General features: G+C 37.9%; 1 protein-coding gene across 1 annotated transcript in view; it reads right to left on the reverse strand.

Moving 5' to 3' along the window:
• Positions 1-25,554, reverse strand: part of hydin (HYDIN axonemal central pair apparatus protein) — a 41,321-nt gene that overhangs the window by 7,612 nt on the left and 8,155 nt on the right. Inside the window, 60 exon segments of the mRNA XM_055155895.1 lie at positions 17-125; positions 215-273; positions 276-409; positions 488-645; positions 719-960; positions 1,093-1,297; positions 1,371-1,437; positions 1,654-1,803; positions 1,880-1,962; positions 2,040-2,208; positions 2,285-2,375; positions 2,501-2,594; positions 2,684-2,882; positions 2,963-3,135; positions 3,228-3,387; positions 3,467-3,586; positions 3,684-3,866; positions 3,953-4,152; positions 4,218-4,415; positions 4,490-4,672; positions 4,758-4,919; positions 5,070-5,164; positions 5,312-5,393; positions 5,468-5,751; positions 5,844-6,027; positions 6,180-6,254; positions 6,343-6,428; positions 6,524-6,694; positions 6,810-6,980; positions 7,089-7,181; positions 7,262-7,385; positions 7,651-7,890; positions 8,534-8,668; positions 8,732-8,809; positions 8,995-9,108; positions 9,202-9,329; positions 9,406-9,542; positions 10,134-10,261; positions 10,362-10,486; positions 10,566-10,740; positions 10,859-11,071; positions 12,229-12,438; positions 13,039-13,195; positions 16,358-16,575; positions 16,745-16,837; positions 16,932-17,075; positions 17,152-17,295; positions 17,371-17,674; positions 17,910-18,148; positions 19,589-19,741; positions 19,980-20,144; positions 20,240-20,375; positions 20,818-20,918; positions 21,058-21,299; positions 21,424-21,491; positions 21,720-21,943; positions 22,021-22,139; positions 22,734-22,833; positions 23,838-23,985; positions 24,542-24,737. Coding sequence (XP_055011870.1) covers positions 17-125; positions 215-273; positions 276-409; positions 488-645; positions 719-960; positions 1,093-1,297; positions 1,371-1,437; positions 1,654-1,803; positions 1,880-1,962; positions 2,040-2,208; positions 2,285-2,375; positions 2,501-2,594; positions 2,684-2,882; positions 2,963-3,135; positions 3,228-3,387; positions 3,467-3,586; positions 3,684-3,866; positions 3,953-4,152; positions 4,218-4,415; positions 4,490-4,672; positions 4,758-4,919; positions 5,070-5,164; positions 5,312-5,393; positions 5,468-5,751; positions 5,844-6,027; positions 6,180-6,254; positions 6,343-6,428; positions 6,524-6,694; positions 6,810-6,980; positions 7,089-7,181; positions 7,262-7,385; positions 7,651-7,890; positions 8,534-8,668; positions 8,732-8,809; positions 8,995-9,108; positions 9,202-9,329; positions 9,406-9,542; positions 10,134-10,261; positions 10,362-10,486; positions 10,566-10,740; positions 10,859-11,071; positions 12,229-12,438; positions 13,039-13,195; positions 16,358-16,575; positions 16,745-16,837; positions 16,932-17,075; positions 17,152-17,295; positions 17,371-17,674; positions 17,910-18,148; positions 19,589-19,741; positions 19,980-20,144; positions 20,240-20,375; positions 20,818-20,918; positions 21,058-21,299; positions 21,424-21,491; positions 21,720-21,943; positions 22,021-22,139; positions 22,734-22,833; positions 23,838-23,985; positions 24,542-24,737 — 9,138 coding nt within the window.

Consider the following 25,554-nt stretch of genomic DNA (forward strand, 5'->3'; position numbering starts at 1 on the left):
GAAAGTGCACAGATACCTGGGTCAGAGTTGTTCTTAAGTACTACAGTGCCAATGGAACTGCAGTTGTTGCCTGGCGCTGTACTGAGGGTAAACACTCCATCTTTGTCAGGCATATCAATTTGAACCTAAATCATTAATAAGATTCATTAAAAATACACTGGTTTATATTTTACTTTGTGTGAAAAGCAGTTGCTTGTATAAGGCTGAATCTTACTTGAGCTGGGGCATTTCCATCATTTAGCAGCACAAATGATCGTGTTTTTCTTTGTCCGATAAAGAACGTCTAAACTGCAGCAGTGGGTCACCAGAGCTGTTCTTAAGGGGAGGATGAACCACACACACACGAGGCAGAGTCCCTTCACCGAGAATATCAAACTCCAGCACCTTGCTTTTATTTGTGGGCGTCATTCTTAATTAGAAGTAAATACATGCTGATGACAAAAGTTTTTAATTGTATGATAAAATACAAGTAAACACCACATAATACCTGTTCCTCTGTGTGGCTCCATCCATTGAGGCCTCAAGCACCGCATGGTATGTCGTCATCACAAGCGGAGTGAAGGTGACCTCAGCAAAACAGTGTGACTGACTAGGTATAGACAGAGTTGAAGGAGATAAATGAAAGATCTCCTCATGAAGTGGCATCTGTTAAGAGATAAAAACATGCTGATTCATCTAATGTGAAACAATAGTCAAATATTATCAACAAAAAAGTTACCTTCTCCATCTTTGGACCAATATATCTAATAGCAACGTTGAGACTGCAAGGGACTTTGGTATTATTTGTAAGTTTGAAGCGAGCACTTGCAGTTTGTCCCACTAAAACTTTGTTGAAAATGAACTTGTTTTCTTCCGTGACATAAAGGCTCTTAGCATTGGCAAACTGCTCGGAAGATAGCTGATGGCTGTTTTGACACAAAAAGTGCTCTTCAAAGATAGAGCTTGGTTCCAATAAAATGCCTGAAAAAGTTATGCAGGAAAAGTCAGGTACACAGATAGTTGACCAAATCAAAAGAGAAAAAAACATACAATTACTACAATTAATTTTAAACCATGTGTTTCTCAGTCTTGTAACATTGCACTTGAAAGTACCTGTCTTGTATACTTCAGCCAGTAGTCTGTATGGTATGCCATCAGGATGGTCCGAGGGATCACGGTCATATATATCTATGGCTAAATCCTGATCACAGATGCCCAGCTGATCTCCACTACATTCAACAGTGACCACCTGCTGACAGCCTGGCAACACCACGGCAGTGCAGGGGTATACGGAGAACACCCCTATCGTCAGCCGGGTCTAAGTACACAACAGATCCTTATGAGCTTCTTGTTAACTTTAACAGTACATAGAGGTCCCTGTGAAGGCTTACCTGTACTGTGCTCATGTCTTTTTGTATACCCTCAGGTTTCACTTTGCCACCAGGAACAGGATTGAACCTGATTGAGGAGTTAAAATACAGACACACCCTTAATAATTAAAAAACAACAAATATTTCCAGTCATTAAAGCATAGAATAGTATAATCTCCATATAAAAAAGATCTATTATAATATATATAATAAAAATACTACATTATACTTAATTAAAACCTTTGAAGTGTTTGTTTGTTTGTTTTTTCATCATTAACTACTACATCAGTATGTGTCAACTTACCCTGACCGCTCAAGGGAACTTATGATTTTGCGGTGGATTGAAAAGCGTGTCTCAAACACTCCAATGTTCTCAAAAAGAAAACACTGGGTTTTCTTGCTCCCAAACACCAGGGGACCAAAGTTAATGTCACAGGCTGGTGAGATTTTGAACCTGGAGGCACCAATCCAACAGTTTAACTAGATATACAATACAATTATTTGTGAGATACAAAATTGATCTCTCAAACCTGGAGAAGACTGCTTGAACTGAAACCTTGGTTACTAAAGTGACGATGGTTTCCCCTTTTTCTCCAATATTAGGCTCAATAACCTGTAGAAAGAGTGTACATAATCATTAGTGCTAGTAACATCAGAGTATTTACTGGTGATGAAGTAGTGTAAACTGACCTGACAGAGAAGTATGGGTTGCTCTCTGATGCAGAGTTCAGTCTTAGGCTTACAGATTATCTGGACAGTTGCTGACTTGTCATGAGGCATAACTTTACCACTTTGAGGTGAAATGCTGAAAAGGGAATCTAGATTTGGTTGATTTGGGTGGGTCTTCTCGAGTGTAAACCTTGTAAAAACATAGGTTAGTATACCGTCATTTTCGTGTATTGTACACCACAATAACAACACACAGTTAGCCTTACTTATAAGCTATTTCATATTTCCCGTGATTTCGTATCCTGAGAGTTGGCTTGGCTTCATCAAAGACTTTAATAGTTCCAAAATCCAAACAACCTGGTAAAGACAAAGTAAAGCAAAGAGAAAATATTTTATCATACGTATAAATGTAATAAACTAAATATGCAGTACAAAGAAAAGTTCTGTATGGTCCCTTTCAGGAAACTGATAACATTTCTTACCCGGTTCTATATTTATTGATACATCATAGGCCTCAGCTGAGACTGAAATATTCTCAGTATGAATAATGCCCAAAATTTTCTCCACATCTGAAACCTAAATTCAAGAAAAGAAATATCAAGAACTTCAACTATAGTGAATCTTGAGTAACTCAAATAGTGGTGTAGCAGCTACAGAAGTCTCACCTCTATGCGAAGGGTCTTCTTAATGTGTAACGGCTTTTTGGCTCTAAAGTGCAAAGTTAAAGGAAAAGTTGACCGAGGTGGAACAATGCCCTGATCTTGTGGCACACTGAATAAATCCCCCAGGTCATCTATCCCCTGCAACTTCCAAGACACAGGGACAGCTGTCTTGTTGTGCAGGTTCACAGTGCGGCTGACACGTCTACAAAAGCAAGCACACATAAAATCTTCTTCTCACTCATGGTTTCAGAATATATACTGTAATATTAAGAATATTTCTACCTGTGTATTACAGTCTTGTCAAAGGGCAAGCTTTTGGTATCAAGCTCTAACTCTGGCCGAACTCCCCAACAAGAAACGTTGATAAGTACAGGTTCAGGATTATCTTTAATATGGCACACAATGCTATCCTTTATTTGTCCCACTTTAGTTGGATAGGCCCATATCATCAATTCCTAAGCAACAAAACATATATTTAATATGTCATTTATATGATAACCTGGCTATTTACTTACTGCTAAACAGTCTAGTGGGATTCTCTTGATACCTGCTTCTCATTTGGTTTCAGAGTCATAGCTGGAGGTTCTAACAGATACGTAGTTGCCTGGGTGTCATTTTGGAAGCTGAACTGAATTTCAGCTTCTATTCCTGATGTGTTATGGATGAGAAGCTTTTCTGTATTATCTGGATACTTGCTTTCTTTGTATCTACAAAAACACACAAACATACATACATGAAATATTGGACAGGTTTAGCTATATTAGAAAGAATTCAATTCTATTTTACCCGTCTCTTGTTTTGCTACAGATCAAAGGTCCAAATTCAAAGTACCCAGGATTAATAATATATGTTTTGTGGACATCGGTTTCTTCATATTGTGTCTTTTTACTGTACACAAAAAGAGTCCTGGGAGAAAAAGGTAAAATGTAATTTGACTGATACGTGATTGATTGATAAGTGTACAATTAAAACAATGGGTTTAATCTTAAAGATGTGCACTGACTTATAGTCTTTGCTGATGGAAGGATATGAACAAATTCCTTTACAGAGAAGCTGCCACTGAGTTTGAGTGCCCGTCATTTCAAAGTTAAACTTCTGTTCAAAAATCCCTGGGCTTTCTGAATAGAACCAGATCCTCAAGATGATTTCTCCATTAGCAGGTACAGTCCAGCGGAACTTAGTCAGACTGGACATAACAAATGTTAAACACAGAATAAGCCAAAATAGAATGACATGATCTCTAACATTATAGCATGTTAACTATTTATGTACCTTTGGTTGCGTTTCAGCTCAACATTCAGCTGGTGCTGGTCTTCATTGCTCAGTGAGGTGAGAGATGACGCTGCGGGTTTTGTTTTTGCTGAGTTTTTTCCGTTGCCCTCTTGCGTCTCTTTGGTCTTTTTGTCTTTGTCTTTTGGTGAACTGGTCTCCTTGATGGCGCTTTTGCCCCACCCTTTAGTTGGTGCCTTAGGCTTTCCACATTGAAAGAACACATGTGATTATGTTGTTATGATAACCATCTTTTACAAAATCTTACCTTTAATGCAGTTGGTAAATCCTCCTCCTCATCTTTTCGCTCATCATTTTGCTCATCTTGGTCAGAGGGAACAAGGAATGTGAAGCACTTGTTGTTTAATTGACTCAAAGTTCTGTTTTTGGGAAATGGAACCAGAGAAAATGTAGCAGGAGGGGGGAGAGGTGGACCACTTGGCCCTAAGCCCAGTTCATTCAAGACCTAAAAATAAAACAGACAACATAAATTGTATTTTCAAAAAGTAAATGATGTAATGGGCCATAACATTGGGATACCTCTTCTACTGAAGGCAGAGCATGTCTGAGAAGCTCTGTTAAAATGCCTTCTTTTTCCATCAGATTTATAACAAGGTGTGGGATGACATCAACTGGACTCAACTTGTCTTCAACAGTTTCAGTGTGACTGTATTTTGGACCTTTGTAATTGGCTTTCTTCCCCTTGCCTTTTCCAACTGGGCTCTGAATTAATATAGATATTGTTTTGATATTAGTCTGATATTATATAGTACTGATTATAAGCACTTTTAGTAAACTTGTAAGTTACTATTTTTTCAGTTGTTATCTCTTCGGAACCTGGCATGTCTTCTCCAGGGACTGGCACCAGCAGGACTCCCTGGACACGGTCCCAGTGCTGCAGAATGTGCTCCACCTGCACCTGACTTTGCTCATATGCAAGGAACTCAGTCTGCAACTCATTCACCTCAGACTAAAGGGACAAAACAGTGATCAGAACAGTTTTTTGGCATATCAATGAGTTTAAGAGAGAAAAGTAATGGGATTGAGAGCCAAGAATAGGTAAACCAGACTACATAAAAAGACTGCATGGATATTTTTCTACATATAAAGTAATCTTAACCTTATGTCTGTCCAGGTTTTCAGTATTTGCAGGAGTTTCAGTTCCTAATGCCTTTGCTTCTTCTATTTGACAATCATTATCCTCTTTGCTAAGTGCTATATTAAAAAAAAAACAGAAACAGAACAGAAAACAATAAATTATGCTTGTGATTTTGAATACTGATTTCATACAACATATATAATACTAATAATATGTCATGCTGAATGTTTTAATGTGTATTTCATAACCATAGAAAAACTTACAGTTGTTTTGGCCTTCTCTTGAAATGTTTAGGTCACTGGCTTCACTCTCTCTAGGGTTCTTCTGAGTCAGTTTTTCATTGGACTGCAAATTAATCAAAAAACAAGGGTATCTTGACAGTCCTCCCCAAAAATATTAACATTAATGCTTAGACATACCACTTTCACTTCAAGAAACTTCTTTTTGGGGGTCTCCTTCTGGATGTCCTTCTTTGGGGCTTTTTTGTTATGTTTCTTCAGCTCCTCCTCTTTAAGCTGTTTCAGGTCCTCCTGCTGCCGCTGCCGCTCTTGTTCTTTGGGTAGTTTCATTTGTTCTTTTGTGAGCCTCTGTCTGTGTTGCTCAATAATGCGTTTCTTCTCCTCTGGTAAAGCCTCATACTCATCCTCATCCAACTCTTGCAGCCACTGTTTTTCATTTTCAGCCATCTCCTGCTGCAGGGCTTCTGACAGAGAGAACAAAGTGGTGGCAAATGTCTCAAAATACACTGTGACCGGCTAATACAATTTTGCTTAAAATAAATAGTATTAAGATTACCCTTAGCATCTTTTTGTGCTTTCTCTCTGCTCTGCAATGCAAAATAGGAATCAAACATGTTCACAACATAGATGTGTTTCCTGTTGTTGAGGGCTTTGAGGACAGCTTGCAGTGTATGTGTGACTGTTGCAGCAAAAGCAGACTTCAATCCGCTGACCACTATGCCACGATGACAGTCACTTGACTATAGACAGAGCAATTATGGAAAGAAAAAAAACATGTGATGTGATATTAGAAAACATGGACAACAGATGTATAGTAAATCAGACAGAAAATTGTTTACTTTTTTTTTTTTATAATGAGTACGGAACTAGAGTTACAGTCACTTCAACTTACTTGAAATCTTTCAGTTAAGATACCAATTAGCACAGGTTCAGGTAGAAGAGTTTTGAGTGATGCCATGTCCCCTCCCTAAAGAATAAATAATGTTTTGCTGTAGTTAGTTAAAATACATTAAAAGATCGGTTATGAGTTGCTCAGTTTGTATTTGAAATTATACCAAGGAAAGAGCGATTTGGGTAGCTTCAGTGTCAGTTGGTTCTCCATTGGAAGAAGAGCTTGCAGTCTTTTCCATGACTTCAGGCACTGCAGATCATATCAATTTATAACTTTCAATTATAACTATAAGTAAAGGGGACTTTTTGAGTTTACTGAAATAAACCAGTTTGTACTTGACTTACATGGTTCTCCCACAGTTTTTGCATACTCTGCAGCAGCCTGATCAAAGAGCTGTCTGGCAGTGATGGCAGCTCGTGAAGTCCCTTCTAACAGTGCCTCAGTCACCACAGCATCAATACTTACTAATGTCCCTCCATAGTACTGGGCCAGAGACATTGCTGTGCCATTTATACCTATGGAAGACATGGAATAGTATATTCTTTTCCAGGAATCAAATAATGTAATGCTTTATTTTGTGGGATGTATGTTTAGATAAAAATAGATGAATATTACAAAGTACTAACTCACCTGTCTTTGGGGCTCCATACACAATAATGGCGATGCCCCTGCGGTTGAGTGCAGCCAGACTGTCTGGAGACAGGTCAATACCCATGTGACGGGCAATGGCTCTGGAGACTGGGTCCAAGAGCAGTTGGCCTAGTTCTTTACGTAAGCCCTCTCTGTTAATTTCTGAAAGCACTGCACACAGCACAGGCAGAGTCAGAGGCTCAGAATGAAGAGGAATATCTAGAGTGTATATTATTAAGTAGGAAATTATAAGGCAGTTTTGTGGTTGGTTGAACTTACAGAATTCAGCTTGCTCCAGGGCTGTAGGAGGTCTTTTATTTTCAAAGGTTTCTTGTTGCCTCATCTGTATATCACATTTTGGGACATTGTCTGCTAGAAAACAAAGTTTAACTTTTAGTTTTTTATTTTGTCTTACAGATCATATTGATAATAAATACATTGCCCAGTAATACCATTCTCTGTTGTGTTATAGTGCTGGTAGAATTCTAGCAGTTCATGAGGAAGTCCTTCTCCGGGGATCCTTGGAGGGAGCAGCAATCTGTTGTTCTCATCATAACCCTGCACTGAACGCAATATCTACACAAAAGAATAAAGAGGATATAACCATATTGCAAAATAATAATGCCAATTATGAATAAAGTAATGCACGCCAGAAAAGTGTAGATGTAAGGACAAAACAATTTGAAACACAGCATGATTTCTCTGGTTGTAGATACAACTCTTAAAATTAATAACCCTACTGACATCTGCAACCTGAGAGTGCAATGCGGTGTTAACATCAAACAAATAATATGTATTACATCTCCAATACTCCATATATGCAGTATTACAAAACACATACCCTTTCTTCTTCAAGGTATTGTGTGTCGAGTTCCAGACAGTAAAACTCAATGGGAAAGGAACGTGAATTTTTGACTGTGACCTCAGCCTCCACGTCGGTGCTAAAAGGCAGACAAGGTCTGAGTTGCAGCACAGGTGGGCAGAAGTCCAGTCGTGCCTCTTCACCCTCACCCTGTGCTGTGATCAACACTTTCTGGTAGCTTTCAGCCACACTGACCACAAGGTTTTTGCTGTAAACCTCCTAAGAAATAATTTATAGAAATCATGAACATGTAAATAAACATCTACAGCAGGGGTGTCAAACTCATTTTGGTTCAGGGGCCGTATCCAACCTAATTTGATCCCAAAGGGATTGGATCAGAAAACTCATGGCATATATACCCCAAAAATAGCAATATGTTCAAATATTTGTGCAGAGAAATGCAAATCTATAACAGAAATCTTTTTTAATTGATGATAATAATACTATAAACAACCAGAATCTTTAAGAAAAATGCAATTTCTACACAATGTTTTGACATTAACTTGTATGCAAATAAACAGGAATAAGTCAAATTTTCTTGGAAAATCCTGCACTTGGCGTCCACTTATCTCATTTTTGACATTTCGCTGATGAGGGTGTCATGGTCTACAGTCAAATGATAGTCCTTTAATAGCGTTTAAGAGAGGAAAGAGGCACAGAGACGATGGAGACGCTGCTATGCTAAGCTGCACAGAAAATTACCAATATTTTAATAGAAAATATAATTTAAATATTTTAGTAGAACATCATCTGAGGGCCAGATTAAAGGTTTTGGTGGGCCGGATACGGCCCCCGGGCCGTATGTTTGACACCCCTGATGTACAGTATTTCAGTGTTTGTTATCACACTTGTTGATTCCTACCTCTGCTAATGGAGTGAACGTGACCTGAACATTGACCCTTTCACCAGGAGACAGCAACCCAGAGTTGGGAAGCATCTCATACACCACTGGAGGAGGTAGCTGCTTTCGTTTGTAGAAAGGAAGGAATTTATTTACCTAAAACAAAGGAATGATGGTGACATTCAGGGCTAAGCATGAATATTTCTAATAAGGTCATACCTTCTTCAGCTTCACCTCCTCAGCTATGCTCCATTGACAGGGCACCGACTCATGATTGAAGAGCTGTACTGTCTTCATCTAAGAGGAAAGGTTAGAGTGTATCACTTTAATGTCATAAATACTGTCCATACTGATGGATGGATCATGTAGATCATATAATACATGTGTAAAAAGAAACATTTGCAATTTTTTATTACAAAGATTTTTTCCCCCTGTATTGTCTGATTTCAGAATCAGAACAGTTTAATTGTCATATATCTTACCTGGCACATGCCACATGGGATAGTCTCAAACTCAAGTTTTTCTGTTGAAACTGTGATGCCTGGCTTAGTTACCACAGCACATAGATGCACCTGGACAGTGGGACCACCCTTTACCTAGAAGTCCACATGTAAACAGAGACATCTAGGTGAACTATACTATACAAGTAAATGATGATGATGATGGTGATTACACCTCCTCTACTGTACCTGTATTGGCAGGACAACACCCACACTTCCCAGGGGAAGTTTAGCTTCTTGAGGGTCAAACATAACAGTAAAGACATGTGTCTCTCCACAGGGCAGGTTCTTGACTTTTTCAAAGTCAATACTAAAACCTTTAACACAAAGGAATAATTACCCTTGGATGGTATGATATTTGATTTTGCTTTATACAAATTTAACAGGCCTCACCTGTGCCAACCAAAACCTTGTGATTAGCAGTTAATGAGACAGTCACTGATCCATTGTTGCTGATATGCACAGTTTGACTAGGTGTTCTGCCAAGGATGACTGAGCCAAAATCCAAATTATACTCTGGAAGCAGGCACCTGGAAAAATGCAATTACAACAAAATGATTGATAATAAACAATAATAAACAACTCTAATAACTGTCCATATATGCTTAGACATAACACTAAGATTTGCCACGATTTTGTTGAGTTACCTGTACTCTTTCTTTTTCCAATAAATAAGATATTTTTGTACACCAACATGTGACAGGGTCAACAGTGACCCTGAAGGCCCATTTTTGCATTTGGGCATTAATTTAAAATTATGAAAAGATTCAGTAAAAACACAGACCAGGAAAACAGCATTTTCTCATTCACCTTGGTTATGCTTTTGTTAAAAAATTGTTTTGATGGATGCACTGGGATTTTCAATTTTCTGTGATTAAGATTTTATGTATATAATGTGTGATGAATTATTACTTCTTTGTATCATTAGGATTTTTACACACACCAACTGTATTAAAGAACTTACAGCATTTTTTCCAAATCCTAGTTAGCAATTTGCTAATGATGATCAAACAGAAAAACACTGCAGTATTTTGTTTTAGCTGATAATCTATGTAAATTGGGTTGGTACTATGAATATGACTGGACAATCTTGTTCAGTCTTATATTAAATTGGTACCTACTTGGTGAGTCTGCTCCACCTTCTCAAGAGCCCTCGCTGTTCTTTAAACTCCAGGAAGCTGCCAGTCACAGATAGAGCATTTTCTTTAACTAGGATCCTTTCCATTTCCATTTGAAGCAGTTCCTCATTCTAAGCCATAGAGATTCAGCAAGAATTAGAACATATCATATCAGGTGCAATAAAAACCTGACAATGAGTAAATACAGCATGAATGATTGTGATAACTGACTGTTGGGGTATAGCTGGCTTCTGTTGCATCCTCGGTGCTGTTCTCAGTGGTAAATCCCTCAAAGTGTCCATTAGTTTTCAAAGTCTCTTTAGCTTGCTCCATCAGATTGCTGTAACTGTCTTGTGCTGCTGACAACCAGAAATAATCAAAGAGCCTATAATGCCTATAACAGTCATAAATCATATTTTAAGAAATTAGTCATACAAAGGTTCCGCGGCAAATTCAGAATGACCCGTGGAAAAACTCCCTCTCCAATCACAGTGATCTGCTGCGGTAGCAAATAGGCTACCTGCAGCTGAAGTCTCTTTTCAAACTTCTCAGGGACCCCGGGGAGGTACAGTACACGCAGGAATGTTGCTGTGCCAGCTTCAACGTACCCCTGACAAGATTCAATAGACCAAAAAATAAACAACACAATTCTGTTTTTTGCTTAACCATGTTGTTGGTTAACATTGACAATACAAATAAATAAGTGTTATTTATATAATTGATTTTACCTCAGAGGGGAGAACCAGTGGCTGACCAGGTATTACTTCAATGTCTTCATCACTTTGTTTTATGTTTTTATGACTTGAATGAATATCCAGTTTTTTTTCAGAAGGATCATAAACGTTGTTCTCATTTTGATCAACACTCCAAATCTTGAAATTAAAACTCATTTTTCCAGTATTCTTCAGTATTATTTCAGCTTCTCCAACATGATCAAACAGCTGAAAAATAGAGAATGTCTGTGTAAAACCGAAATTAAAAATTGGTTCAAACTTTGCAAAATCACAACAAGTGAGTGAGAAAAATGCAGAAGAGGGAAGAGTGCTGAAGCCACAGGAAGGTTTGAGACATGTTGTGCTGAATCGCTGATATCACCCAAATCAAAAATCAATATGTCCCTGTTTTGAATATCAATGATAACTGCTTCAGACTGCTTGTATACCTAAAGTGTGTGTGGTGGGGGGGTAGTAGCACATGCTCGGAGAAGGGGTAACAAATCGCTCAGTGACATTTAGAGCTGATGTGCTTTCTCTAATATGATAAAGTTGAATATGACAAATCACATTGCACCGAGTGTCCAAACACTCTATCATTCACAATCAGACACATAAGCCCCACTCAGGCTGGCCAGTGTCCGATACAAAAACGCATCAGACCCCCAAGTTTATTCGGATCGAATTAGTCTGGCCTGATATTGTGTGTCGCACACGGATGAGCAAGCAGATGGCAGAGGAAAAGTGAGGACAAGAAACTGAGATAACAGAACAATGTGGACTAGTTAATCCCATTTTCTCAGAATAGGATTAGAAGATTTTGCCTTTTCTCATTTTTTTTTTTTTTGCAGAAAGCTGAGTGTTATGAAAATACAAAATCATAATGAAGTAAACATTTCATTTAAAAAAAATCAAAACTAGGCACATCTGTTCTGTTTTCCATTATAGCAGTGTATGGTTCATATTGTACATTTGCTAATTGATTTATGTTGTTATCATGTCATGTTTATGTTACAAACATCAAAATTAGTTATGACAAAATGTGCTATGAAGCAGTTTATGTAAATCTGTGCTGTATACACTGTATGCATTTGGGGAAGCAGTGATGCAGTGGTATTGGCATTTGTCAGGGAGCTGGCAGTTTGTATCTCATCCAAGCACAAACTATAGTTGCTTCACTGCCCCCTCCAATGAGAGAAATGTGACGGATGTAAAGAAAACCCTGCCAACTATCTGTGGCAATCCCTCCCAAAAATTGCTTGCAAATATCTTAGGTTATTAATGTGACAAGAACACAGAGAGGCTCTTTGGTGACCTGTAGCCTATAAAGCACAAGACCGAAACCAAAACAGCTATCAATGTGAAGGGCTTCATGTAGTGAGTACCTTTTGGCCAAAATTGACACAGGTGTAGTCAAGACAGAAGGAGACTTGTGAGGCTTCCCCTTTAAGTGTGACTCCATACACAGGCCCATCCTCCACGTGGCACTGGGCGACCACTTCTCTGCTCACATTATTATGGCCATAGAAAGAGAAGGAGGTCACCTGCTGCTCTCCAGGTTGCAGATGACCATAAATTGGCAGCACATCAAACATCTGTCAACAAATATAAAGAGAAAGTAAGAGATAAGAGATTAAAAAAACCATACTCAATAGAATAGGCAAATTAATACACACAATTTTCTTTTCGTACCCAAAATAATGGAGCATACAGTGGTGCTACTAGGGTTGTCAAAAGTATAGAAAATAAGATACTAACCAATAGTAAAACTAGTATCGAAACGAGATAGTCAATCAAGTATTAACATTAAAACAAAGTCACATTCTCAGAACAGAAATGAACCTTTCCTAAAGAGTTTTAGAATCATCTTGGGCTGTATCACAAAAAATATAAGACCATAGACTATTATACACTCAGTTACATTCTGTTGTCTTCTACTGTCTAAAGAAAGTGTTTTGTATCTGTATTGAGTATTGAGGATATTACTTAGTATCGAAATCAAGTTTGAAATTTTAGTATCGTGACAACAGTAGATGCTACAAAGACTGCTTTTAACTTGTTTAACACAGGGCACTATGGGAAATTTACTAATAACCATTCATTCTTTTACCTTTTCTTTTACCTGTAAATATTTGGGTGCGCCTTATGAAGAGGGAGACAAAGAAAAGCATCAATTTGTTTAAGTATTTGCCTACCTCCTCCACCTTGACTGGGCAGTAAATACTTCTTTGCTCATTGTCTGTAGATACAGGATTACATTGGAGCAATGAGGCAGAAGAAAGAGTGTTCTCGCTGTCTTCATTCGGATGCTTTTTTATATCCTCCAGTGAAAGACTCAGCTCCTCCACCTCTCTATAATGAGAGAATCCAAATATTTTTTTTCATAATTCATATTCAAATTCAATTCATAAAATGGGAAACAAAGCAAATCATTGAACATTCATTGAATATCTGATTGATATATCTGCTATATCATCATTGAATATCTGAAAATCTGAACGCTTTTGTCTCTTTTCCAGGACTATTAAAATGGAGAGATCAGTAGGAAAAAGCAATCAATTCAGCACTTGGCACAAACTTTGAGCAGATTAACTAGTGAACTACAACTACAAATGAAGTTACCATCTATTGTATTTGGAATATATCATTTGCACATTATGGTAACCACACTGGGGTAGAAAATCTTTAGCATCCACAACCCCAAGATTCTAACTCTAATTTTCTCTCAGTCTTCTGGCTCTTACATTCCCTGTGGGATCAGACGGGATGCATCCATCAAGTTAATTAAACAGAGTGTTCTATAATTAAGAGGAATTTTAATAGGCAAGAGGCAGGAAACAGGTCAGGATAGATTGCATTGAAGTGCTGAATAAACATGGACGCGAATGAAAGAGATTGAGTGATCTCAGAGCTGACCTGAACAAGTTTGAGAGTCCACTTAACAGACACTGTGTCTGACTTCGTTATATGCATTCATTCATGTAAGAAAGCATTAAAAATACTTCCTCTAAAAGCCACCGTAGCTATCTATATTAACAATGCAACCAGCAGGGGGCACTACTGCACGATTAGTCTTGCACAAAGGATTAGGTATGTTAAGAAACTAGCCAGCCTACTGACAGATCATACACTTTTCAGTAATGTGATGTGTTTTTAATTGAGACATTAATATGAACCATTTAGGAACCTTGATGAAAAAGTTAATAATGTTGGTTCACCGTTAACTAAGCATTTCATATTGTGGGTCCTTCAAGAGAGATTTTAAACCCACTGAAGCCGACAATGGAACAGATGGCACAACAGCATATGATGACTCCACGAGAGCCCATCTCCAAACAGAAATAGCCTGCTCTGATGTTCTAGTATGCACACATCTATTCTGTCCATTCGCCGGTATTGAGTCTCCCAAGAAAATCATCGAAAACCTACTGAAGCGCAAACAACTCCCTCCACTGCACTGCCAGGACAGAGGTGTGTGCATGTGTGAATGAGAGTGTCTAAAAGATTTACAGTGCAATCGAACAGGCAAAAGATGATTTAAGATTTAATATAGGATAAGTATAAACTGATTTCTGCTATGCAACACCTTCTACGCACTCTACACTAAACCTGGACCATTAAGATAGTGTGTTAGTGTATTTGCCTTGATGCAAATTAGTTTGTAGAAGATTTACATTTAATTAATTTGAAAGGAGTTGCTTGCTTTAAAATATAATCTGTTCTACAAACCACACAAGTGTATTTAATCACTCCAATCAAACTGACCACGGAAAATGGATAATATGGATAATGTCTATTAATTCGCCTAAGGCTTTATTAAAGGACCCATATTGCGTTATTTTCTCATCTATGTTGTTTCCTCCTCACAAAAAAAAAATTAAAATAAATAAAAAAATACCAGAAATTGTGTTTTGTTTCATTCACACATGTTTAACACACTATTCCTGCATATTTAGGCTTAGTTCTCACTCTGTTCCACCTTGTGATGTCATGTAATACAGTGTTTTTGAATTCCATCCAACTTCACTAAAATCATTTGGGTCATTTTAGCGCTGATATTTATCTCTACTAAACAAAAGGTAAAAGATTCATGACATCACAAGCTGGAAAAGAGCATTTTGAGCTTTGGAGATGTAGACACACTAATAATAAAGGATTACCCAAACGTGTGAATGAACTAAAACATCACTTCAGGTATGTTTATGATGCTGTAATAGCATTATAACATGGCTTACAGCTCACAAGACTCAAGTTTGTGTAATATAGGACCTTTTACATCTCACAGTTGTTGGATATTTCATGCATGTGGACTATATTTAAAGACACACTGCATGGTTGACTGAAGTCTCAAATTCTAAATGCAAGAAGTGATTTGTCATTCTGAAGCACCAGAAGAGACAGATTATGAGTAGCTTTTGTAGATGCTTGAAGAACGATAGGCAATGGTATTTAAGTGCATTGTTCTGCCACTATCACTCAGCCTAACAGATGGATAGAGTTTGGAGTAAGCTCTATTGAAATTCTCTTCTCCACAGGCCCTGGTGTAATTACTGATAGCGATGTAATTAGCTGGACATGGCTCGATAGCACAGGTTTAGTCAGTAAGAAACGCAGATTTTAGAAAGCGGGAGAGGTCTCCATTTAATTAGTGGGATAGCCTCTGAAATGCGCTGTTAAGGGAGGTCACAATCAGAGTGACAGGCAGAGGGAGAGAGGAAGAGAGGAGGTTGATAAGGCTTAGTACAGAGCAGAAGCAGCAGAAGTGAGAGAGCGCAAAGGAAAAGAAAAAGGTAAATAGGGAATGTTAAACTTTGAGAGGTGACAAGAGCAAAATGGAGGACTACTAATGGGTGAAAGGAGAAGATAGTGGTATGTGGACTGGAGTGATAAATCTTGTAGAGCTGCAGCATTAACTTGGTTCAAGGCCATGGACTGAGCAACTACTATAGGATCCACTGTCCATTTTCAAAGGAGAGTGGCTAGATCAGAGTCCTGAAAGAAGCACACTGGAGCACTGTAAAGTACACAATCAGTAGATTTGTCCTCCCTGGAGCATTTATAATGGATTTGGCTTTCAATTCAGAGGGTTAAATCTATAGCTACTGTACTAACTTATCCCTGCAGACAGTTTAAATATATGGCCTGGACCCATTTTGTTATTGTCTCAGAAACTTGTTTAGTCAGTACCACTCGCATCAGCTCTGGCTCTTTCACATGGATAGATTTTAAAGAGCAAAGCAGGTGGCTTTAGGAGTCATTATTTATTCAACAATATTAATTAAACATATAATGTTTGCACATTGAATAATATTTTTTCTTAATATGAAAAAAAATAATTTCATCGACATACAATTCTGAAATATCAGTAAAACTACCTTACTTGCGCGTCTATTGTGCATTTATGATGTTACCATACAAAAGTGAAAATTTGCTTGCATGCCCCTGGAAGCTTTCTTTCTCAAGTAAGTATTTTGATATTGAATTACAAGGCCATTTTATTTTGTGTTTACATACCTAGGGTCACTGGGCTTTTGATCCAGAAATGTCCAATGGTACGCCACAGGCAGAGGTGAGCAGTTGGTTATTGTGATTTCTCTCTGAGTTTCAGTGGAGTTAAGCACACAACCAAAATCCACTGATGTGCTTGAAAGGAGCAGATTGGGGAAGTGGATCTCTCCATGCAGCTCTACAACATCCTGCTGGGGATGTCCTTGGTAATTTATCTCAAGGAACTTGAGAGAAAGAAATAAAACAAATTGCATATAATAAAAAATAACAATCTTAAGAATGCAAACTACATTATATTGTAGCTTTGAATTCTCTTGCTCATTGCTGTACTGACGTGTGCACTCATGCCTGGTGAAATGAATGAGCATCAAGTAATACTATGAAAAATGTTACCTCATGAAGCACTCGTGACACCCGATCCTCACAAAAGCTAGGATTAAGGCATACCCACAGCTCCGTGTGATTTCCCTCATCTAGAGCCATCATCTAGAAAAAAGATCAAAAACAAGTTTTCAAAAGACCAAAACCACAGAAAAATTTCAACATCTTATTATACTTAATATTTGTGAGACAAATGTACCTTCATAGTGGCAGAGCCCTGGGAACCCTCTACATGACACAGGGAGAATGGCTCAACAGTTTGAAGATCTATAAATAAAGTGAGACTGGAAACATTCTTCAGTAGCAGCTTTTTATATTGTGGTACGATGCTCTTTCCTGGGACCTTAAACATACAAAAAATATTTACATTTAGTACCATGTCAATTTGTTTTGTGTTTATTTTGTTTTGTCTTGCAGACCTTTTTTAAGTTGAAATGTAACTTCTTGGGAGAAATACTGAGCATAGGGGCCACAAAGCAGCAAGTGACATCTACAGTCATGATGCTGTCACAGGAGCCAGCGTTACCCACAACACTGTGGCACACTAGACGTTCATGCACTACCTAGAACCAAAAATACATAATATTAATATTGTTCATTGATATTAGCACTGAATGAAAAAAAAAAGTCATTCTCACCTTGGGAATATTACACGATCCTGTTAAAACCATGTCCACTGAATGACCAGGGAAGAGTTCCACACGAGCAGGGTTTAGGCTAAACACTGGCCTCTCCGGGAGAGAGGCCCTCGAAGACCTTGAGGACCCCCGCTTGGGGAGGAGGTTCTTTTTTTTAGGAGGATAGATGGGGGGAAGTGATGTTTGACTCCCAAGTTTATTCACCCTCTGAGTTTTATTCAAAAAGCCATCGGTCCGCCAATACATACGGTGGGTCCTTAAACCAAGGTTCGTCAGCTTGAAGTGGTACTGGTATAACCCATGACTACAAAGCACAAGTTATTAAAATAATAGATTATGCATATAGTTTATAGCTTATGCATATAATTCATCTGTAAAATTTGGTATATGGTGTGTATTATGTAGTAGTATCTCTCCATGAAGATGTACAGATGAAAAAAGTTTTTGTTTTTTTTACAGTTGTTGAATATTCAGTATTGCAGAGTAATATATCACACATGTTCGCAAAAATAACTGGTCTCCTTTCGGTAACAGCTCACCTAATGTGTGTCCCGAGATCGAGGCTTGGGGCAAACGCCTTGTCACTGACAATAGTGGTGCCAGTGCCTCTTCCACACACTGAGACAGTGAGCAAGCCACCGTCCTGGACAGACACTTCCATTTGGTCTTCAAAGTGAAGCGTGTCCTTCAGATGAGCCACGACCTGGAGCTCCAGCCGGCCCTGGGCTGGCACCTTCCCCTCTTTGGGCTCCACATGCCAAAAGGACTTTCTCTGCCTCTGCGGAGGAGCAAATATAATCAGAGTGTCTGTGGTATACTACAGCATGCCCACAGAGTGGAAACAGAGGCATAAACAGTCTAGGCAGACTTTAGAGGACTGAAATGTGATGCTTAACACTATTTCAATAGTGGAGGTACTTTCTTCACATTGTGATCTGTGGCCAGAATACACTGACAGATTTACAATGATAAATGTGTATATCAAATGACTACATAATCATATCAACTGTTTAGAGTGCTATGAGTCTGACCGCTCTTCTACTCTCAGAAAGATAAAACCTATAATCTACTCTCAATACTGCAGATCAGTGGTTTTCAAATTGTCGCACATGTAGCCCAGGTAGTGCATGGAATGACCTAGGAGACACCCAAGGAGCGTTTTGTCTTTATTTGATTATTGCATAACATGAAACCACAGACACAGGGGGTAGAGGAAATGCAACTGGTAATGAAAAGTCTCAGTGGTTACACAAATACATAAAGTGTGGGAACCACTGCTAGATCACCCTGTTCATTGTTTTAATTTCAGCAATTAATGCAACAGTACAGAGACCTGAATTTGAATTTTAGTAACAAAAGGTCCCTGTTTTGAGTTCCGATTATATTTTGAAAAATATATAAATCAAACATTCATCTGCAGTTATTCATCATCAGCTTTACAGTGCTCACTCTTCATGCATTTGGCCAAGCAGCAGCTATGTTTACAATCAGTGCTCTATATATTGTGGTGCTGATGAATAACTAGAAAATAAACTCTTGGTAAATGAAGTTCATGGGTATGTTGTCTTTCCCTGTGTTTAAAGTCATAATGTGTTTAAGAATAAGAGTCAGCTCATTGTGATGGGTGTGAAACAGAAGAAGCAGTAGCCCCCTCCAGGAGAATGAAAAAAGCATTTTCAATCACATTACACCTGCTTCATTCACCAGCTTAATTTGCATTGATCTGATGCAGCAAGTAAAATAATTTAAATCCCTGCCGCAGTAAACTACACTTTAACTGAGCTGTGAAAGCATTAATGGTAGAAATGTTTGATCAGTCAAACAGGAGTCACTGAGTCAAACATGATGCATAGTACATTTTGTTGCTATGTTAATATGACTTATTATTATTTAAAACAAACATATACATTATGGCAAGCAATTCTGAGCAACTGCAAGGCTCCCATGATCTCTACTCATCCGGTCTATTTGTGTGCTGCACTGCCAACCTATTGATTGCAATGTAATATCATTCTAGAAGAATCTGCATTGATTGTTGCTGAGAGTGCTAGGAGAAACTCCTCAAATGTGCCTCAGGGTCACACAAATGCCTTTATACAACAATCAGGACAGCTGTTTCATCTATGTATTTCTTAGAATTCAAAAGCAAATCTGTCCATTCAAGTTGATTGTGATGTAATTTAAAAAACACTTAATATACTGTATATTTGGTACTTACCATGCATACAGAGAAATGTGCTGGAATTGGTGACTGGTTTAGAAGGTGCAATGATTTTGAGATGTCTTTCAATACTGGGATTCTGCCAAAGTCAAGATGTGTACTTTGAACACAAACAATTGGTCCTTGCCCAGTACAGGACAACACAACATCCTACAGAAAACACAAATAGGGCATAAGTATTAGCAGTATTTTCTGGAAATGTATTTGTTGTAGTGGTAAAAAGAAACCAAAGAGGATGGTCCTACATTTCAAAGCAGTCAAATTTAAATACAATGTGATGGTTGTAGTGTAAGGTGGATGATAGAGTGAAATTGGGTAATCAATATGATTTTAGAGAATGGCATGATATCGTATGGCACATGTGCTTAAAAACGATTCTGTGACTGACCAGAGGTAGCTGGGTACTGCCAAACACAGCGATACGCATATTGCAATGCAATTTTCCCACAGCCTTTGCAGTGACACATACAGGAATATCCTCTGAGCTGTTGGGTAAAATGACACCTCTGGGTATGAGACTCTCAAAATATATTGATGGATTCTCTTCCAGCTCCTAGAATGTACACAGAAAACATCATACAAAATATAATAGCACTGTGCAAGTTACCAGATGCTATTATTAAATGGGGCTAAACAAATTGTCCTCACCTGTTCTAAAACACCATAACAGGCAGGAAGAGAACTTGTGTTAACTAAATGTATTTCCTGTTTATAAGGGAGATTGAGGAAACAACTTTTGTAGTCCAGAAGTGGAGTGTCTACCGCAAGGTTAGGCACAACACACCTAAACATAAAAACACAAACAGAGAGATTATTTTTTAACACAATGACGTATATCAGTCAGGGCCTGCCAAAATGGCAGGCTGTTCATTATAGAAGATTCATAAATTCTATGTGACAGTGATTGCTTGAGGAAGTCAGATTAACATTGCCAGTCTAGAGTTACAGTAGGATGACATTCTAATGTTTTATGATGCTAATAAAAGAATGCAGACCCCCCCCCCCCCACACACATCTACTTCAATGCAAAATTCAAGGCAAACACAATTTCAAACAAACTCTTTATGTAATACAGTGCCTTGTTATAGTTACTGAGAAATTAGACAATGGTTTATTTTTGTTCAGCTGTGACAGACTAGTGTACAAAACATTGTGATTGTGATGTAATAGATCCAATTCATATAATTATTTCTGTTGCTTTATGTGTGATTATGTGTGAAACAAACCTTGCATAAAGTGGTAAAGTCCTGATCTTCTTCCCAACACCCTCCACGTCTACAGCCAAAGCCATCTTATATTGTTTGATTGTATTGGAGCATAGCGTCACCTTTACAATACGGATAATTCATAAGTTATCTTGGTAAAGCAAATATGTCAGTACTAAGCAAAGAAGGACCAGTGAATAGCAGATTCTAACCAAGGATCAATGAATAATAAAATGGGGCTTTTAGCATATGTACATGTACCTTTATGGGGACTTGTGACATGGCCAAAACACAGTCGGCCTCAGGACTGACAGTGAATTCTTTGGGCCTCACATGACGGTCTTTAGCAGTACAGCCCTGCCACTGGCTTCTGGATCTGTCATTCACCTGTTGGACACAAGACACACTGGGAGGGCCTAATCCATCCCCCAGCACGCGCAGGGAAAATGTCATTGGCACAAATGATCTGTTAAAAAGTGTGCAAATAGTACTTTGAGGAAACCCTGCAACAAAGAAAAAAACATGTTAAGATAAATGCAAGTGGAACTAACACAGAATTAGCAGAAAAGCTTTGAGGAAGGGTGCTTTACTATTTTTGTATATCATAACAAATAGGAAAAGGCTTACCAAATACTACATCTCCAAAATTTAGTTCGGTCACATCAAAGTCAAAGGTTGGACCAGTGACACAACCCCTGAAAAAGAAATCACAAAATGTATAGCATGTGTGAATCTGAAAAAAATGTCAGTTGTCTAAGTTTTTAGTTGACTAGCTGATTAGCTTCTTGCTTCATGGTTCTAGCATATATGAATAGGGCTGTATTTGTGCTTCGGTATTCTTTCTTGTTGATATTGGATTTTTAAAACTGAAAACTTGTATGTATTATTCATTGTGTCAAAAAACAAAGATTACAACATACTACCTGAAATTCAAGATTTGAGGATAAGGCTGTCCTTTCACTGTAAGGAGTAAATCCTCAGAAAATTTTCCAAGAACTGAACTGGAGAAGGTGACTTTAACTGTCTGACAGGCCCCAGGAGGAACAACATCTTCAACTGGACTAAAGGAAAAAAACTGTCCAAAAGTGGTGTTGGGGCTGGACATCTTGAAAGGGGCATCAATTAAGCCTTTGTTGGTTAATGTCACCTAGAAAACAACACATATTGTCTTAATAAATAATAATTAAATAAATTAAATTCTAAATGCATCATGTTGTAGCATACCTCATACCAATCTTTGTCACCAATACATATATTTTCCATGTCCAACACATTGAAACTGGGTTTGAGCTTTGGTCCCAGGCCTTCACCTTTTATTGTTAGGCATAAAGGAGACTCACAACCTAGAAAAGTATATTTAAATATAATGATTACATGTTAAAAAGCCATGTTTCAGAGCTCAGATATATAATAGTATAACATCGAGAGAAAAAGATTGGTACAGTAAAAATGTGTGCCCACTTCTCCAGTTAGGTTGCCTTTGACCTCACTCGTCAGGTCAGGTCTGCCTTAGAAAGCATGGAAATTAATGTAAATTTGTCCATCCGGCTAAGAAGACACAAGTGAAGGCCACATGCAAATTTACCAACAACCTTTTACTACTTAATTTTAGGCATTTGGACTGTTTTGTGTAGTAAAGCGTATTTTTGCAAAACACTTCAAGTAGAGTTAGCTTGATTTTACAAGTAATATTTGTTTATATTGTGCCTCGAAAAGACAATTAAAGGCCTACAAAGTTTGTGAGTCAGACATGTTAACCTTTGTCTGACTCTGCACCAAACTCAGAGTGAGGATCTGATATGAGAACGCTATTGATTTCGAGCAGGGGGGAAGAGTCGTCTGGAAGAACAAACAGCCAAAATCGAGGTGCTGGGGATTCCGGAAAAAGATCGAAGTACGAGGATTTCTGTTTGTCTTCTCAAAACTCACTCACTGACCTGTAATATCACAGTACAGGGTCTGCTGGTAAAGAGTGGCTGCTGTTGGTCTGAAGATGATGTTGAACTTCCTTGTAACATTTGGCCATATTTCACCCGCCTAAGGAAACAGTGTTAAAAAAATATGGAAAAAACAGTTATATTTATTATAACTTTGAGTTATTTTTTTAAGAGGCCGTATTATGTTTTGGGAAGGTATTCTGTAGTAAACTATAACATGTCCACATTCTTATTTATTTTTTTTTTTTTATTGTAAACCATAATACTGATTTAACACAACTTAATCATAGAAAACGGTCCTTCCTGTTCAAAACTGTTTCCCTACTGTTGGCCCCGCCTCTTCATAATAGAATTTCACTGCAGCTGATTTGAATGAATCAGTAAAAATACAACTTTGTGTGAAATAATAATGTGGAAGAATCATTATAACATGTTCAAAGATCTTGAAATTCAATGTAGAATAATACGTCATCTTTAGATGCCCCAATCGCTACTGACCCCAGGCCAAGATCTCCCCTTTTTTAAGTGCTTAGCTAGGTGGACAGGAGCATGAGCAGAATAGTAAACTCTTTTTTTAGCAGTCCTTTTAAAGTTTGTGTTGTTATTGGCCGACTCTTTCTTTCACCTTTTATCTTTCTACGCCCTGAGAGGTTGATTGAGTTGAACTAAGGAGACACTAGCAGTGGCAGTGGTGAAAAATTATCTGACAGCCCTGGGGCTCAAAGGGGGCACCGTCACAATCTTGTTTTGTCTAATAAATATGGATTTACAGAAGTACTCTTCCAGAGAGCACACAATTTACTTTTTTATGTCTTTTAACTTGAGACATTTCAGTTAGAAAATATTATAATCTGACAAATGCTGTTTTATTTTACTTGTGTCTTATAAATTTGGTTTTGTTCACTTCAAATAATGCAAAGTTTATTACAAATATCATTTTGAATATGATTATGAAGTCTTGAGCTTTCAGAAATTTATCACACAGGTCAGTTCAACAGGTCAGTTCAAGTAAAAAGAACAACACAAAATGGCAGAATGATGTAATGATACTGTGACGATGGCAAATGAGGACATGGTAAATCTGTAAACAAGACATATACACACCATTGGTTCCAGAATAATGGCACCTTCATTTGAAAGGTCAGCAGGGTCTGGTGCTGTGGTGGACAGAGGCCCAGAGCGATGGATGGCTGCAGGGTTGAACTCAGTCTGAAAGCCCTCCTCCTGTTCCCTTGGGTGGAGCAGGGTGCCCCTGAGAATGCAGCACACGGGATAAGAGAGGTCAGGGAGATGAGAAAAGTTAGCAACTGACAGTACAAGACAACAAAAACAAACACAAGTTGCAGTGTTTGTCAGAATTAGAGTTAGGTTAAATTAGGTATTTAGACTTCAACAGGACTGCAATTCTACAAATAGTATCTTTGGTTTTCAATCTAGTTTAACTTAGATCTATGGTCATTTAACTGTAATTGTATTTTATAATGTATGCATATGTCTATTATATTATTATTCTTAGTTATTTGTTCACCATAATATACCAAACCCCATACCTAGTTCTGAATCTTATTTCTTGACAATGGCAATATAGTTTTTCTGATATTTTTTTCAGATTTTCCAAAAAAAAAAAGGAATGACCAATTGGAACAAGAAAAACATATCCCAATTATGTATGTTTTACACCTGGATATATTTTTAAAAAAAAAGAAAATTTAAAGAGATTTGGACTAAAGATTGCACTGGGTTTTGACATAATCTTGGGGTTTGTATTTTATTACCTTAGTTATTCATGTATATAAATGAAGGTCTACCTGTCCTTCTCCTGCTCACTGTGGCTGCGCTGTGTAGTCCAAAAGTACCGCAGTGGGATGTCGCTGGTGTTCTTGAGGGATGCTGTCTGAACACTGGACAAAGATATGTAAGTCTTGTCCAGCTGAACCAGGTCAGTCTCAAGATGGATGATCAATTCTTCACAAGTTCCAAACAAACTGATATAAACAACTTCACCTGTCAAAAATAAACTGCTTTAATTCACATGCAAATGCACACTTTGGTAAAATGACAGTCAAGTATGTTAGAAAGAGATAAGAGAAAGTATATTCTGTTGATATTCTGTTGACGTTTGTTCATAATTGAATCCATAGAGAACAAATAAAATATGCGGTAATGAGTTGAGCTAACGGGACACCTCAGTTTAGTTCTGTGTGAGTGATTAGTGTGTCCAAGCTTATAGAAATGATAGACAGTAAAAGAGAATTGATACTCTGCAGAGACATCACACTGGGGGTGTTCTATAATCCATTGCTACTGAAAAACTGTGATGAATGTGAGAGACTTGTTTAACAGCACAAATCAGCTCATCTGTTGTACTTCCAACTAAGTCTGTTTTTTATTATTTATTTTTGATTTAAGATTGTGTTACAAAGCTCAGATTAAGTCTAACTTGAGCAACAGAGCTTCTAACAGAGTAGTGTTTTCAGTTAGCTTCACACCCCCACGGAATGTTGACGACATCAGCTGCAAAGTCAAATTTACATTCCATAACCAGTCTGAGTGGCATCTAAAACAAATGGCCACCTAGTCTAACCAAGTGACAGAAAAAATTAATAAAAATCATGGCAGAAGAGACACATATTCTCAATTCTTCAATATGAACTTCTAGGAAAGATTCTCCTGAGACAGATAGGACTTGACAATCCTAAAGAACGTTGCAACTGTCCTGCATCGCAATGAACAAACAAAGGTCTACACACTAATGCAACTATGTCATCTTTTGGGGATCTAGGTCATGGTACAGACCAACTAATCGAAAACATGTGCAATG

Source organism: Boleophthalmus pectinirostris, unplaced genomic scaffold (genome assembly GCF_026225935.1).
Source record: "Boleophthalmus pectinirostris isolate CB_2022bp ecotype Guang Dong unplaced genomic scaffold, ASM2622593v1 HiC_scaffold_2, whole genome shotgun sequence".
In the NCBI taxonomy this organism is placed as follows: Eukaryota; Metazoa; Chordata; class Actinopteri; order Gobiiformes; family Gobiidae; genus Boleophthalmus; species Boleophthalmus pectinirostris.